The following is a 15,912-nucleotide window of genomic DNA, read 5'->3' as shown; positions in this document are numbered from 1 at the left end:
ATTCATGGGTGGTGAATAAGGAGTATAATGTAGTGAAACGTGACTCTCTTACACCACTTCAGTTGTTCACTTTCAGAATCGGAATTATTCTTTCGGTTCATGCATTCAAGTTGTGTAACATATGCGTAAGACCTTGAAACTTAAGAAATGATGTAATTGACATGCCAGTCAATGTATAGTATATAAAAAATAAAAATTAAATACTGCTTAAGTATGTACGTAAAGTTTTAAAGAACCACATGTGCAAAGGTAGCACACTTTTACTTGAGCAGATAGTGTTAATGAAAAGAGAATTTCTGTGGGATTGAAGGCTAAAGCATTTCAATTCCCATTTGATGTAACTACTGTATTTACTGTAGGCACATAATATTTATAACATGGTTTTAAAAATAGAAAAGGTTATGCCAAGTGGTGCAGATGTTTAGCTTCTGCAAACTAATCTGCTAACATCTTAACATTTCTCTTCTGCTTTCTTATTTAACACAGCCCAAAATTCCTGACCTTCATAAAACAAATTTTGCTTGGATTTTCGAACCCAAATTAAGGCTCTGTTTGTCTATGAAGGAATTTACAAAATGTGTTTGTGAATTTCCTAGCATTTGTAAAATTACCGTTTTTTTTATGCACTTAACAGGATTCTGGCTTGCACCCCTGACCTTATTGTTTAACCACTAACCACCTTCTTCACCCTTACTCTCCTTACTTGTGTTTGCATGTTTTGCTCAACAAAAGAGAAGAGCAGCACCATCAGATCGACAAACGTACATCAGCCTAGTCGGCCTCTCTTCATTGAAGAGGAAGAGTTGGTCTGGCACAGCCAGGCGCACTCCCCCTCTCTTTCCCCGTCAGACTCTGAGGCTGAACACTATGAACACAGGAGGTCTTTTAGTAGGGAGTATTCGGACAATGCTGAGCAGCGCCGTCAGCCTGTGCGGGAGCTGCCTCTCAGGAGACGTTCAGGACAAAGCCGTAATAGCTGTACCAGCCAGAGCAGCGCACCTGGAAATCTTCAGGGAGGATGGAGTGATGTCGTCCGGCTCATAAAGAATGACTTGAGTGAGCAGGGCTATCTCAGTTACAGTTCTGAAGATGAAATCTTTGAACCAGTCTATGAACTGGAAAGAATCTTCAGTCGGCGCCAGCAATGCGGCAAGCGGGGGACGAGGCTGTCTCACCACAGCAGTATGAGAGAGGCAAATGGCCGAAAATGGCAAGGGGACCGAGTGAACCAAATGGACAGATATAGACACTCTGAGTACAAGGACAGCAGATGTGTGAGATCAGAGAGCAGGCTAGTGCGAGATTACAGCGATTATAAATCAGGGGACGGACAGAGACGTGTTCGCTTTCTGGATGACCAGAATCGAGATAGCTTTTATATTGATAGTCGTACATCATTTGATCAACGTCCTAGTGAAAATAGAAATTTAAGAAGTTATAATGTGAGACCCTATCACAGTAATGTTCATATAGACAGAATATTGACAGGTAAATTAAACGAAGCGCACAGACAGGAGGCTTATGGAATGAGGAACTGTTTGTCACAGGAGATAAAAGAGGAAGATCATGGCAGGTTCAGAGAGAGAGGAAGTTGGGAGGGAGGCAGCCGCAGGGGTCGAGTAGAGCAACGGCCAAGAGCACATTCTCCTAGGGTGGAGGCAGGGAGCAGACGGTACCATGGGGAACTTGGCAGGAGATGCATAGGGAGCGATCGATGGCCAGGTCATCAGGAGGACAGGTCAAGTTCTGAAGGTGAAGATGTGGAAAGGGAGAGAAGAAGACTCGAGACTCGAGTGCCAAGGCAACCTCAACGCAGCCTCAGTGCGTCTTTCACAGGGCGCTCTGCTGGAGCAGGTAACCAAGTTCTGCACGCCTGAGGTCTGCGATGCTCTCTTTACCCATTTATTTCTCTTAACAATCATCTCCAAGATCTACCCAGTCCCTTTGGTCCCTACTGTACATGATTTGGGAATTCTTTGGTTTTGATTTTATACTGAATTGCTTTATAATTAATTGTTGGTATTTTACTTCATCTTCCTTCTTTTCCTCGGACGTCAAAATTCGCTATTACTCAATCCACCTTGTTAGGTCATATCTCTGTATTCCCTACTTTAGACTTTTTTTGGTTGTTTGTTTTTGTTCAAGTCTTGGTAGAAGGCTACATTCTTCTTTGTTTACGTGCAAGAGGGGACTTTGTGTGATCTTTGATTTAAGGTCATGATTGGACATGTGGGAGAAAATAAAGAGACATGCCTCCTACCACTTTCTTAGTATTGCTATGACATCATGCAGAATCCCCCCCCCTCAAGTGTGTGTGTGTGTGTGTTATACTCTGACATGCCGCAAGTGGTGGTGGGCTGTAAAATCTTTTAGGTGTCTATTTCACACAGTTCACCCATACTTTCTGCATATGACTCAACTCTTTCCCACACAGGGCAGAGTGTGAACAGGCCCTCTTTGGATTTGGGTGAACTCAGGCAGGTCCTGCAGGATGAAGAACTCGCCCGCAGGCTACAGGCAGAGGAAGAGGAGTTGCTCAGAGGGGTAATAAAATCTCCCCATTTTGGTCTGCACTAAATATACTGGTTGCCCGTCACTTTCCATTAACATAGCCATCTCGCCACTGATTTTTTTTTCTCAGCACATACAGTAGGTAGACCTACTTCATTATATAGTGCCCTAAGTAAATTTATAAACATGTTCACCATAGCTCGATTTTAAACTCTATAGACTTCATATTAGAAGTAGTGGAGAAGTTCCAGAATGCAATGCAGCTGGTTGCTCTTAGTTGCCGCGACTTAGATCACAAGATGAGATCATAAGCATGATGTGCTGTCACAGCTTACATAATTCATTATTACAATTTTAATATTATTTCTATTGGCCACTTATCTTTATTATTTTTTAACTTTTTTTTTTTTTTTTTTTCATCTTCAGGATCTTGCAACCGCCACTTTAGAGAGATCTTACCCGGAAGGGGACTTTACAGTAGCGCAGGTTGCTCAAGATGAGGTATGGAAGATCATGATGCTTGTATTATACTGAAGGATTTCGGAGTTGTTACTTATTATGCTGCCTTTATTACAGGAGATTGCTCACTTCATTCAGAAGCAAGAGATAACATCTCAGCTGCAGTCTCGAGAGCTGGAGGATTGTGGCTCTGCGCGAGGAAATCGAGAAATGAGTCATGTGTATGACAACAGAGAGGGCTGTGATGGACAGGTAACGCTATCCTCCGATAATGTTTAAAACATTTAGAGCAGCTAGAAATTACAGTGTGAACTTCGTCTATAAAATTATGTTTTCATAATCATGTTAATGTGGTGTTTGATGTTTTTTTTCTCATATACAAAAGAAGTCCTCATATCCAAAAGGTTATTGTAGGGCATTCTATACTATTAATAATAGGTAACTATAGCAACGTTTTTTTATTTACTGGTACTATAGTGAGAATAGGAAGTGAAGTCTTATTTTTTACTCAGGGCAGAAGTTGAGTCATCTTTTTATTTATACGGTTCCCATTTGTATAGCACACCACCATGTGAAAGTTCTTAGCTTGCTATTGAGAACATTATATGGATCAGGTATGATATGCATATACACGATAAGAAAAAAATGTTAAGGAAATGGCTACTTCAGGACTATAAACAGGAACGTCTAGAGACATTATGTAATATCTATATATATAGATAAGTTTAGTCTGTACATTGGTCAAAACTCACTCTTTCAATATCATCCTTGTTTCATATCTTAGAGGACCTGAAACCAGTTTCCGAAAATTGCTTTCTGTCTGTTTGTCTGCCCAGCCGTGGTTTTTCACAGCATTAAGCAAACCTGGCTGGACAGAATTTAATGTAACTTTGCCAGTCCTTCAGCCTTTGCCTGAAATTAAACCTGCGCCACAAAAGAAATTAAAATGTTGAGTAGAAGTGACGTTATAAACAGTTATGTGAACGACTGAATAATCTACTTTAAAATAACCTACTAATAAGCTACTTGCTCAATGTAAATAAACACCTGCAAAATACTGTAGATATTAATTAGAAAAGCTAAACTGAATATTTAACTAGGATTAGTTCATGTTGTTACTGCTGAAATAACAGTACTTAAGTGGTTTAGATATTTACTGTAAGACAGAATGTCAACAGGGATTGTATTTGGCTAACGTAAGAAGTTCAACTTATAGTAAACAAGGTCTAAGATCCTTAACCTTACAAAATTTTATTTCTTTGTATTAGTAAGTTACTTTCTGCTGTACAGAAAGACAGGCAGACATGTACATGGGCTTTAAACTGAAATAATTTCACTGATTACATTGAAGCTGATCATCTTATTTTAAGATTCAACCTTTTAACTGTTTCTAAAAACTCTTTCCTGTCAATGACGGTACTCACACTAGTATACTATAAATAGACAGTGTGAAACGGCTAACCTTATCAGTTTGATAAATCTTCATGGCATAGATTCAACAAGGTGCGCTAAACATAACTTAGCGATTTTAGGCTGCTGCAAATGTGTCGGCTACACATCCAGGATGCAAATGTTCCGCTCAACCACACATCAATGTAGCTCTACTGCATTGGGATCTGGTGACTGTGGAGCCGTTTTGGGTACAATGAACTCACTGTCATGTTCAAGAAACCAGTTTCGAGGTTATTTTAATTTTGTGACCTGGTACGTTACCCTGTGGATATAAAGGGATGGACATGGTCAGCTGCAGAACAGTATAAAATCTCTGTGTTGCGCAGTCAGAGATGGTTATAATGAGATGTTATTTGAGTTACTGTTGCCCTTCTGTCAACTCAAACCAGTCTGGTTAATCTCTTCTGACTTCTGGCATGAACAAGGCATTTTTACTTAGAGAACTGCAGCTCACTGGATGTTTTCACTTTGTCAGACCATTCTCTGTAAACCCTAAAGCAGGCTATACACGAAAATTCCAGTAGGCCTCAGTTTTGGAAATACCCAGACCGATCTGTTTGGTAGCCACAACCAAGCCACATTCATTGTCACTTAAATGACAATTGGTAATGGGATTGGGATTTCTTCCCCATTCTGATGGTCGGGTTGAACTTTAAAACCTTGTCTTGATTGTCTACATGCCTAATATTTTGGTTTCTTTGTTCTGTAGAAGTTTGTACAGTAAGGTATTTTTTTTAGGACTAAGATGGCTTTAAAGATGTATATTGGGATCTGCAAGATAATTAATACTAGAGGATTTTTTAACATCTACAGTAGTCTGTTGTCTGCGGTGCCACTGTAGATAAACAGCATTGTGAGTAACGTAGGGAACTGTTTACAAAAGTTAAAACAGACCAAATTGGTCATTTAAAAAAAAAACTATCTAGATTTTCATTAGATAATAAATATTGGACATCACAAACATCACACAAAACATGCTACAAGTATAAAGATATGCAAGGCCATGCATAATTACCAGTGAACACAATTCTCTCCTTGAAGTCATTGAATAGTTATTGAACTCTGCTAAACATAGCTATGTAATTGGCCAGATGTGAGGCACAGTCCTGGTCCAGATGATGTCTGGAATTGATAACATTCTGGCCAGCACGCCCACACACACTCTTTGAATGCACTTTAAGTTGATTTATTAGCATGTTTTTTGGAGTGGAGGAAACGAACGAACCTTAACTTGAAAGAATCTCACGCAGGAAGAACATCTAAGACAAAATACAACGTGGCATCAAAGCAAACTGATTAATTCTGTCCACAGTAAAATTTGCTAAGTACAGTAACTGTAACTCCATGTAAAAAAATTGAATGTCATAAAGCCTCGAAATAGTTTACTTACAGTGGCTTGCAAAAGTATTCGGCCCCCTTGAACTTTTTCACATTTTGTCACGTTACAGCCACAAACATGAATCAATTTTATTGGAATTTCATGTGAAAGACCAATACAAAGTGGTGTACACGTGAAAAGAGGAACGAAAATTATACATGATTCCAAACATTTTTTACAAATAAATAACTGCAAAGTGGGGTGTGTGTAATTATTCAGCCCCTTTTTGGCTGAGTGCAGTCAGTTGCCCATAGACATTGCCTAATGAGTGCTAATGACTAAATAGAGTGTAATCTAATATCAGTACAAATACAGCTGCTCTGTGACAGCCTCAGAGGTTGTCTAAGAGAATATTGGGAGCAACAACACCATGAAGTCCAAAGAACACACCAGACAGGTCAGGGATAAAGTTCTTGAGAAATTTAAAGCGGGCTTAGGCTACAAAAAGATTTCCAAGGTCTTGAACATCTCACGGAATCACTGTTCGAGCGATCATTTAGAAATGGAAGGAGTGTGGCACAACTGTAAACCTACCAAGACAAGGCCACCCACCTAAACTCACAGGCCGAACCAGGAGAGCACTGATCAGAAATGCAGCCAAGAGGCCCATGGTTACTCTGGATGAGCTGCAGAGATCTACATCTCAGGTGGGGGAATCTGTCCATAGGACAACTATTAGTCGTGCACTGCACAAAGTTGGCCTTTATGGAAGAGTGGCAAGAAGAAAGCCATTGTTAACAGAAAACCATAAGACGTCCTGTTTGCAGTTTGCCACAAGCCATGTGGGGGACACAGCAAACATGTGGAAGAAGGTGCTCTGGTCAGATGAGACCAAAATGGAAATTTTGGCCAAAATGCAAAACGCTATGTGTGACGGAAAACTAACACTGCACATCACTCTGAACACACCATTCCCACTGTCAAATATGGTGGTGGCAGCATCATGCTCTGGAGGTGCTTCTCTTCAGCAGGGACAGGGAAGCTGGTCAGAGTTGATGGGAAGATGGATGGAGCCAAATACAGGGCAATCTTTGAAGAAAACCTCTTGAAGTCTGCAAAAGACTTGAGACTGGGGCGTAGGTTAACCTTCCAGCAGGACAACGACCCTAAACATAAAGCCAGGGCAACAATGGAATGGTTTAGAACAAAACATATCCATGTGTTAGAATGGCCCAGTCAAAGTCCAGATCTAAATCCAATCGAGAATCTGTGACAAGATCTGAAAACTGCTGTTCACAAATGCTGTCCATCTAATCTCACTGAGCTGGAGCTGTTTTGCAAAGAAGAATGGGCAAGAATTTCAGTCTCCAGATGTGCAAAGCTGGTAGAGACATACCCTAAAAGACTGGCAGCTGTAATTGCAGCAAAAGGTGGTTCTACAAAGAATTGACTCAGGGGGCTGAATAATTACGCACACCCCACTTTTCAGTTATTTATTTGTAAAAAATGTTTGGAATCATGTATGATTTTCGTTCCACTTCTCACGTGTACACCACTTTGTATTGGTCTTTCACATGGAATTCCAATAAAATTAATTCATGTTTGTGGCTGTAATGTGACAAAATGTGGAAAAGTTCAAGAGGGCTGAATACTTTTGCAAGCCACTGTAAGTTTCTCATGTAATGCGTTCAAAGAGTGTGTGTGTATGCTTGAACATGTTGTGTGCATAATTTACAACCCCTAGGAAATCACTGAGGATAAGTATTGGGGGGTTTATGTTTTAAATAGAGCACATAATATAAGACGGAAATGTGTGTCATAAAATTGGTCTCTACTTTCTTTTCATACTTATTGTCAAATTAGTTTTGGCAGCCAAAAAGCCTTTCCAGTATGATAAAAAAAAAAAAAAAACAAGGCCAGTATAAACATAAAGCAGTTTTTCAACATGACATGACAGATTTCTGGAACAGGCTAAAGACAAAATAACTCCCTATTGTACATAGTTTTCTGTCTATGGGACACTGTAGAAACTATTATACAGTACCCTGTAGTGCTGTTATATGGAATATGACACTATAAAACTAAGAGGGTTCATTTACATATTGATCTTTATACTCACTATCAAAAGAAAGTGCGGCACGTATACATTTCTTACAAAATTTATTTGTCAAAATAAAACTTTTTTTTTTACAAAGATTTGTCCATCAGCTGCAGAAATTCCGTGTCAATGACACAGAGATAACCTTGAACCACTATACAGCCTCCTTCCAGGTCCAGTTGCAGCCAAGCGTTGTTAAATAGTCAGACGATTTATCACGGCTAGAATACCAAAAGCAGTAGCAGCAGCAGCATCTTTTTCAAATGACATAATCGAATTAGTCTGTCTTGTCTTGGTGTTGTAACTCTTGGTCTTCCAGGCCATAACTCCATGTAAAAAAAAATTAAGGATGTTCAGCAGTGGAGCCAGTTGTTCGGAATCTGTTCTAGCTAACTGAAGCTGCTGACACCTCTCGGATAGTGTTGGCTAAATGGGGCATGGTAACGTGAAGATCATGATAAGGCAATCAGAACATGGACATACTTGCATGGCAAATTTCCTGCATGTGCACATCGCCCATCAAGAATGATTTAGGTCATCACTCTATATAGCATGATGGTAATTGTATCTTACCTGTGCTCTTAATGTAACAATGCAAACAAAATGATCAATTAGATTTTGAGTTTAATACCAATAAACATAATTCTTTTATAGCACAACACTTCTTTTGTCTATGAGTGTATTTTTCCAAAGGTGATTATTGGGCAAGAGTTTGGCATTTGAAGCATGACTTTAATTGAAATAGTTTTATAGAATATTTAATAGAAACATGCCAATCATTAATCAGTCAGCAGGCATTTTACTGGAATACTGTAGATCTACTGGTGGCACATGACTAGTATGTTGTTCAGTAGGGTTTATTTTAAGTTTACAGAATTAATGAATCATTTCTGCAATAAGTATTTCCGGATTTATAAAAGTAGGCTGAAGAAAGGTAAAAAAAACAAAAAAAAACAAGCAACTCCAAATCCCTTATCATGTTTTAGCAATTAACTGAGAAGCGTCATTGTGTTTTCCAGATGCCGAGGGAGCGTCTGAACTCTGAGGGTCTTGTTTCTCCTCGTGATGAGTGCTTTCTGGAAAATCAGCTGTCAAGTCCTGTTTCTTTGGCAATGTAAGTCATTATTCCCTCTTAACTGGATTATGCATCAGTGATTATGTGTACAACTTTCTTTTGTTTATGTAGGCAGCAGCATCCATTCAGGAACGTTGCTGAGGAACTAGATCCGACATTTCAAAGGAAAGGGAGCATGCAAGCAGGACAGAGTACTTCTGGTAACACTTGTTATTCTCCTTAATCGTCATTTATTATAGGTCATAAAAAGGTTTCAAGTAAATAAATCGTACTGTTTCCAGACACGTGCCTAGTCCAAACTACACCGCAAGCCGGGTCATGCGAGGAGCCCACATTCGTGGCCCCCACTAAACGACAAAACGACAAGCCAGGACGCGCAAAGTCCAAAGAAAAAAAGGAGAACACTAAATCGAAAGAAAACTGTAAACAGCAATGATGATGCCAGCAACATTGTGTTGTTTGTTGTGGTGTTGAACGAATCAACACGAGCAGATGTACACTCCAACAGTTAACAGCAGGGGATCAGCAATGGATCAATGGATCCAACTGTTACTTTTCTTTTTCCTTTGGAACTTTTGGGGTCAGTTTAATCTCAAAATAATGCCAGAAAATGATTTGTATGCTTTACTACATTTGGTCAAATGCATGAAGCTATTTGTGTTGTATTTTCAGGGGAAACATTATAATATTTCATTCTGTGTACTTCACTTTTTCTTCTACTTCATTTTTAGTACATTGTACAGCTGGCCAAGAGACCGAGATGGCCCCGAAATCACATCCTAACATGACTGTTTTTCAGTTTAAACAAACCATTTTTCTGAATTCACATTACACATATTATCAGTATAACTTAAATAAACCAACAATTAAATAAGCAAAAGCAAAAAAAAAACAAATTCATCCACTCATGGCTTTGTAGCGATGTTATCGGTTTCCTCCCATGCTTCCTGCCTGGCTTTATCTAAAATGTAAATGCAGCATTTTTTTTTTTTTTTTGAATTTGTAAAGTATGCAGCTTATTTAATTTTCTCTTTTCCTTCTTACATTTACAGAACTGCTATTTGTATTATATAGACTACCGTTGGACAGGGTTTGCTTCTGTCACAATGAAAGCCTAAAACCCTGTTCAGAAATAGTTCTCAGATTAGAAATGATGAAGTTGATAAAACTGATTGATTATGTCTATGCTGCTTTGGTGAATCATGGACCTCTACACTAAGTTATTGCATCTGACGTATTAAAAAAATGTAAAGAATGTATGCCCGCTCTTTCTTTCTTTTCCAAAGTATTACTTCATAGTTAAATAGTTAAGGCTGTTTTATTTTAAATACCAGTGGCTGGAATTTCCCATTTACTGCTCAAGAATCGAATTTACATCACAATTAAGTTGTATTATTTACTAATTTCCAAAGAAAATATGTCTATTAATCTGCAAAACACCTTTCGGAGAATGTTTTAAATTAATGTATATTCATCAAAAGCAGTTAAATATTTTTAGGAAAAAATTTTTTAAATACATTTTTATTTGACATAGAAATAATATTGCACAGACATTTCAGCGAATACACTAAAAAGTATAAAACACTTTTTTGGGCCAAAATACGGCAAAAAAATATATATATAAATGTATAAAATATTTTCAGTAGACTAAAACAATATAAAAAAGTAAAAAATTATGACTTTATATTTTTAGATGTTTTTTTTTTACTGTTCCTCTAACAAGTAAATATGGTTAAGAATGAGGCATTATGCTGTGTATGTGCCAAAAGAAAAACTCCAATTTCTGGTTCAGATGCATGCAAAGCAGTCACTTGGGAGATTCCTAAGCAGTTGTACTTGCTGATAAAGGGACTTCATATCTTTCCTAGTCAGTAAAGTTAAAACCCTAAATGTTATGAAATAAGTAGTTGTGTAATTTTTTTTTTTTTTTAAATGCAAGTGTGGGTGGATTTTCCCAAAAGAAACTACCTTGAAGAGAACTGAGATTATTCCAGGGTGCCAGTGAAAAGGGAAGTCTTTAAAGAGAAGAATTTATGGTATGCTTCCTCAGGTGACTCAGGTACAGGTCATGCTGAAGATATGAAGTGTCTTTTGGTAAAGAATGATAAGGGTGAAGTGTTTAATACAGATGGAATGTTCAATAATAAGTAGTCATGGTATATTGTTTTCTAGTGAATCCCTTGACTCACTAAAGGCTTGGATTACGTTCACGTTTGATATGTAGCCAGCTTTGCCAATTAAAACTTAAAAGAAAAAAAGCAGAGGTAGTCCATTAGGTTACATTTCTCCCAAGTCCTCTTTTTTCTCCCATGTTTCTTGCTGATCTACACCACACAAGGGCTCTCAGGGGAAACCCTATACACCGTTTTCCTTGTTCCAGAAAGTTTTAAAATTCCCTCTGAATATTACACACGTTACAACATATTTTGTACAGATGTCAGCTTCGTACCATTACACAAGGTTGAGTCCCGGTGCTCAAACTTTCGTAAGAAAGTGTTTGCAAAATCATGTTTCCTAGAAGATAAGACAGTACCAGGAAGTGATGTGTCCCCTTTTTTTTTTTTTTCTTTTTTCTTTTCTTTTCAATCATCTTCCCACTGAACCGTGTCCAAGTTTGTAAATCGAGACATTTAAAATAGTGCCATTTAAAGCAGGAAACAGGGGGAAAGCCCACCAGGGTATTTCAGGAGGGCTGTGACGCAGTAGTCTGTAGGAGACGCCCACGTCTATAAGAACCGTCAAGTTCTCATCTTAACTCCTACATGATCAGTCAGCGAGCAGGTTGAAGAAGTAGCTGCTTTTTTTTTCTGCACAAGGTATCTCGTGTCAATGTTTGGTATGATGTCCTACCAATAAGATTTTAAGCAGCTCTTACTTAGAAGACGTCCTTTCGTGTGTAAACAGTATACCAAGGAATCCACCAGTTTCTTGTGTCCGGCGTTTAATCTCTGGAATGCACCAGTTTAACATGAGTAAATCCTTCAAAAAGTAATCCAGTGATCTCACACTATGAGTTTCGTTTCCGAGTCTTGCGTGTTGATGGACTCCAAGCTGCCTCCTTGCTCCTGCTCTGGCTGATGGAAGCTGCAGGGTTCTTCATGAGCCACCACCATTATAGTAAGGTCTTCTGAAAAGAAAAAAACAGACCAGAGGGGCAAACGTTAACACTAGCCAGTGTATCTTGTAGAATCAGAACATGAGATAAATTCTGCACTTGAGGGTGTAGAAATAAAGTGCATAGTGTTTCTGCAAATGCTTGTAGAAAGCTGAATACTACCTTGTTTAGGAGTATTTGGCTTTAGGTCCTTGCTCTTCTTCTTGCTCTTGTTTTTTGTTCTTTGCACAGCAAGCCACAGCGATAAAATGAAAATGATCAGGAGCCCAGAAATTCCACCACACAAGGCAAACAGTGCATATATATTCGAGTTTTCTAGGAAGGAAAAAGGGAAAAAACATTAGTATTCCTATTATCAGGATTCATACTTATAATACAGTAAGAAGTACTATGTTATATAATACGTTCGAGTCAGCCTGGGACTTGTGATCATAAAGGCATAAAAATGATTGACATTTGCATTTGCAAGACTTCAAGCGCAATAGGATGATGAGACTCTTTGCCGCAGTTAAACATTTGAACCGTGCAAACATTTTAATAAAGGCCATGAAAGACGATCCCGGACGAGGACGATTCTTGAGTTATCTGTCAATTTCCGTCACTGATTTGCGAAAGAGATTATTCACCAACACCACTTTCACATTATAGGAACTCAGCTGGGAGTTCTAACCACATCCTCTACCCAGTCTTGACCTTGCTCCAAGTGAATTCCACAAGCTTGGGGTGTTGCCAGATTTGTAAAAAATAAGCACGCAGTCCAAAAAAAACTTTCTATCTTTTTAACTTTTCTATCTAGCAGCTGTATCCAAGCACTGGTAAAATGCTGAGATAAGTGCATTAGTGTATATAGAGAAATACAGGTAGTTTTTACTTTCATAACTGTGTTCTGTTATTCTGTTCAATTAAAAGTCCCATTTTCACTTGAATAACCATGGAATAGTCTATACACTGTGTTGCCAAAAGTATTTGGACACCTGAGACCTACTAATTGAGTATCATGTTCCAGATTTATATCTTCCCGAACCTCCATTCTGCTGGGGAGGCTTTCCACTGAATTTTTCGGATTGTGGTAGTGGCTGTGATTTGTCCTCATTCAGGATTAAGAGCATCAGTGAGGACAGGCACTGCTGTTGGGTGAAGAGGCCTGCATCACAGCCTGTGTTAGATTTCACCCCACAGGTGTTCAGTGGGATTGAGTTCTGTGCAGAACACTCAAGTTCTCCCATTGCAACCTTAGCAGACCATAGACCTCACACTTTGTGCACAGAGCATTGTTAAGCTAACACATGTTTGAGCCTCTTAGTTCCACTGAAGTGACGGTAACTAATGACTTTATATGCTATACCGTTACATGATACAATTGTTTGCTTCCAACAAGTCTGACCACAGTTTGAGGAAGAACCACATATAGCTGTGACGGTCAAGGCTACATTCTCTAGTGTATGTATACAGTACATTAAATTATTTACAATTTCCTCTTACCATTTCTTATTTTTGGGATGCTCGTTGTGGTGGTTTCTGCAATATAAAAATTGTAAAAAAAAGTCAATCATTAAAGCCATACATATAGTAGCTGTATACAGTGGTAGATAACTGATACAGCTATGTTATATTATTTATATTTATTCTATATTCCTATTCTATTTCATATTTCTCTTACCTTTTGGGAATGAAGTAGTGGTCTCTGGTATCCTGCTGCATTTAATATCACTCAGTGCAGTACCTTTGGAAATAATCTGCTCTCCTTTAGGACAACTAGATATAACCGAGAATAAAAATTGGTCCAAATTATGGTTAGTCTATTTCTCAGGGGAAAAAAAAAAAAGGCCTTGGATATTTTATAATTAAGACCTACCTGGTAGTCCATGGTTTACAAGTGCTGTGGATTTTATCATTGAATTTTCCGTTTGGGCATTTTCTACAAATTCCTGTTTGAATGCAAAAAAAAATTTATGAACGACTTATTTTTCTATTTTAAATGAAATGTTGTTAACCAAATGTGAAATATGTGGGTTCAAAAGTAGAGTAAAGTGAAATCCCAATAGCATTATACAAGTGGAAATTCCCAGAGAGGGGTGAGTGAGTTTGTCTGTGTGGGTGTGTGTCTATGTGTGTGTGTGTCTATGTGTGTGTGTGTCTGTGTCTGTGAGATCTATAATGTAAATAGGATGAGTCCAAAAGCATTACTTAATGAGATTCTCACGTTTATCTGTTGGCTCTTCACCCTCTTTGCACTCTGTAACACAGTAATTACATCGCTCGTCTCCACAACGAAATCCAGATTTGCATCCACATACAGTGTCCGCATTGGCCTTGCAGGGTTTCAGCTGGACCTGTGGTCCTGTAAGAAAAAACATCAAAAAGCTTTTTTATTCTCTCCCTGTTCCTACAGCTACCAATGTGTTAATGTGACATAAAACAGAATGTGATGATAATGTGCTAGACATTTTACCTGTACACTGAGTGCATCTATTGCACTTCCACTCCAGGGAAGTTTGCTGAAGTGCGAAAGTATTAGGCTCACATGGCACGCAGAGTTCAGAGCGCTCTTTTGCACATCTCTTTACCGCGTGGTAGCCTGAAACCACACACACACATTCATAATGTGATCATGGCCATGCAGCGCACATCTGATCTCTATTATAGCCTGATACACAGCCTAGTGAATCACACAGTGTACACACATTATCAACAAACTTGTGATACACACTTGTGGTATGAATGCTTCAATGCTTTTTGCCAATTTTTCCCCCAACAATCCTTTGCTGATAACAGAAATAGTATTGGGAACAGTCTTCCCATATTAATGTCACACTATTAATGCCAAAATCAGGTTCATTAGTTTATGAGAATACAAATATTTTAGAGAGTAATTGTTCTTTAAAGACTGATTTATGTTCAGCTTGATGTTAGGTCACAAGAGGAAAAAACAAAAACAAAAATCACATTTTCCAATAAGGCCATATGGGTAATGGGGGAAGGATTAAACATGCATTAACATGAATTATATCACTGACCTGGACTGCATCTATTACAACAGATTTGATCAATTCCATGCAGGTCCCAGTCCTCACATGTCTCTGTTATTTCCACAGTGGCACATAATATAGTGGTGATGAGTACCACATGAGACAGTCTCAACTGGATGCGTTCCATGTCTGCTTTAAACAAAAGGATTGGACTTTTAAGGAAGCCTTTAAGGAAGATTACTCACTTTACCTAAATAATGACTAAATGTTTACACTTTGCTCATCTTCACATAAGGAAAAAGAGTTAAAATAAATAAATGACAGAGAGACTGAGAGAGTGAGTGAGAGCAAGAAAGAGAAAGAGTTATAGGAAAAAAATCTTTGTTTTAGATTTATTTCTGATTTAAAAATCAAAGCTTTGCACACACACATATCTATCTATCTATATAAAAACACACACACACATCTATTACATTTAAAATAAATGATGTGCATGAATTAAAAATACAAATGTCTAACTGTGTTCCATCCCATTCAAATCCAAAAATGTAACAAATAATAAAAACAAGTCGGTTGTAAATGTTACATTGTAATCCTTTGTTCTTTCAGTTTCGAATCTAATTAAAATCATTCTGAACACGGAAATGTTAAACGATACACTTACTTGTGAATTTAAGATGAAACTCTTAACAGGTAAAAGATAGGAACAGCTCTCTCCCTCTCTCCCTCTCTCTCTCTCACACACACACACACACTCACACACAAACGCGCGCGCAATGGAGTGGCGCAAGCGTGAACCAGCTGTTACCTTTTTAAACTGGGGGGGGGGGGCGCGGGGGGGGGCGGGGGCGGGTCTAAGGTTGCCAGATGCATACTAAATCCACACACAATAGAATCAATGTGATGAAAGAATGT

General features: G+C 38.4%; 2 protein-coding genes across 7 annotated transcripts in view; one reads left to right on the top strand and one right to left on the bottom strand.

The window, feature by feature from the left end:
- Positions 1 to 10,168, top strand: part of ccdc187 (coiled-coil domain containing 187) — a 31,900-nt gene extending 21,732 nt beyond the window's left edge. For 4 of the 5 annotated variants that reach the window (XM_053482673.1, XM_053482672.1, XM_053482676.1 and 1 more), the window contains 7 exons: positions 733 to 1,854; positions 2,435 to 2,544; positions 2,938 to 3,012; positions 3,088 to 3,222; positions 8,858 to 8,952; positions 9,025 to 9,113; positions 9,195 to 10,168. In XM_053482673.1, the coding sequence (XP_053338648.1) occupies positions 733 to 1,854; positions 2,435 to 2,544; positions 2,938 to 3,012; positions 3,088 to 3,222; positions 8,858 to 8,952; positions 9,025 to 9,113; positions 9,195 to 9,349 (1,781 nt within the window). In that variant the 3' untranslated portion in view covers positions 9,350 to 10,168. The remainder of the gene's footprint in view (positions 1 to 732; positions 1,855 to 2,434; positions 2,545 to 2,937; positions 3,013 to 3,087; positions 3,223 to 8,857; positions 8,953 to 9,024; positions 9,114 to 9,194) is intronic. The other variant, XM_053482677.1, reaches the window with a different exon arrangement.
- A 236-nt stretch (positions 10,169 to 10,404) lies between these two features.
- tnfrsf9a (tumor necrosis factor receptor superfamily, member 9a) lies at positions 10,405 to 15,768 on the bottom strand. 2 transcript variants are annotated; one of them, XM_053482678.1, is made up of 9 exons: positions 15,662 to 15,768; positions 15,046 to 15,186; positions 14,481 to 14,606; positions 14,232 to 14,369; positions 13,884 to 13,956; positions 13,689 to 13,783; positions 13,511 to 13,546; positions 12,191 to 12,343; positions 10,405 to 12,040 (listed from the first exon to the last, which is right to left on the bottom strand). In XM_053482678.1, the coding sequence occupies exons 2-9, from the start codon at positions 15,182 to 15,184 to the stop codon at positions 11,916 to 11,918; spliced, it is 885 nt and encodes a 294-aa protein (XP_053338653.1). In that variant the 5' UTR covers positions 15,185 to 15,186; positions 15,662 to 15,768; the 3' UTR covers positions 10,405 to 11,915. The 2 variants fall into 2 exon arrangements, with proteins under 2 accessions (XP_053338653.1, XP_053338654.1); XM_053482679.1 differs by having other exon boundaries at positions 15,046 to 15,189; positions 15,662 to 15,767.
- Positions 15,769 to 15,912: the final 144 nt, after the last annotated feature.

The sequence above is a fragment of the Clarias gariepinus genome, chromosome 22, assembly GCF_024256425.1.
Source record: "Clarias gariepinus isolate MV-2021 ecotype Netherlands chromosome 22, CGAR_prim_01v2, whole genome shotgun sequence".
In the NCBI taxonomy this organism is placed as follows: domain Eukaryota; kingdom Metazoa; phylum Chordata; class Actinopteri; order Siluriformes; family Clariidae; genus Clarias; species Clarias gariepinus.
The sequence above is the reverse complement of the archived record's forward strand: the minus strand, read 5'-3'. Positions and strand labels throughout refer to the sequence as shown.

Excerpts from the sequence above, each read along its gene's own strand:
- tnfrsf9a (XM_053482678.1), bottom strand. The coding sequence starts at position 15,184 with ATGGAACGCATCCAGTTGAGACTGTCTCATGTGGTACTCATCACCACT. Across the intron at positions 14,607-15,045 it reads TTGTAATAGATGCAGTCCAG|GCTACCACGCGGTAAAGAGA; the intron begins GTCAGTGATATA and ends GTGTGGTTTCAG. Across the intron at positions 12,344-13,510 it reads CATCCCAAAAATAAGAAATG|AAAACTCGAATATATATGCA; the intron begins GTAAGAGGAAAT and ends TTTCCTTCCTAG.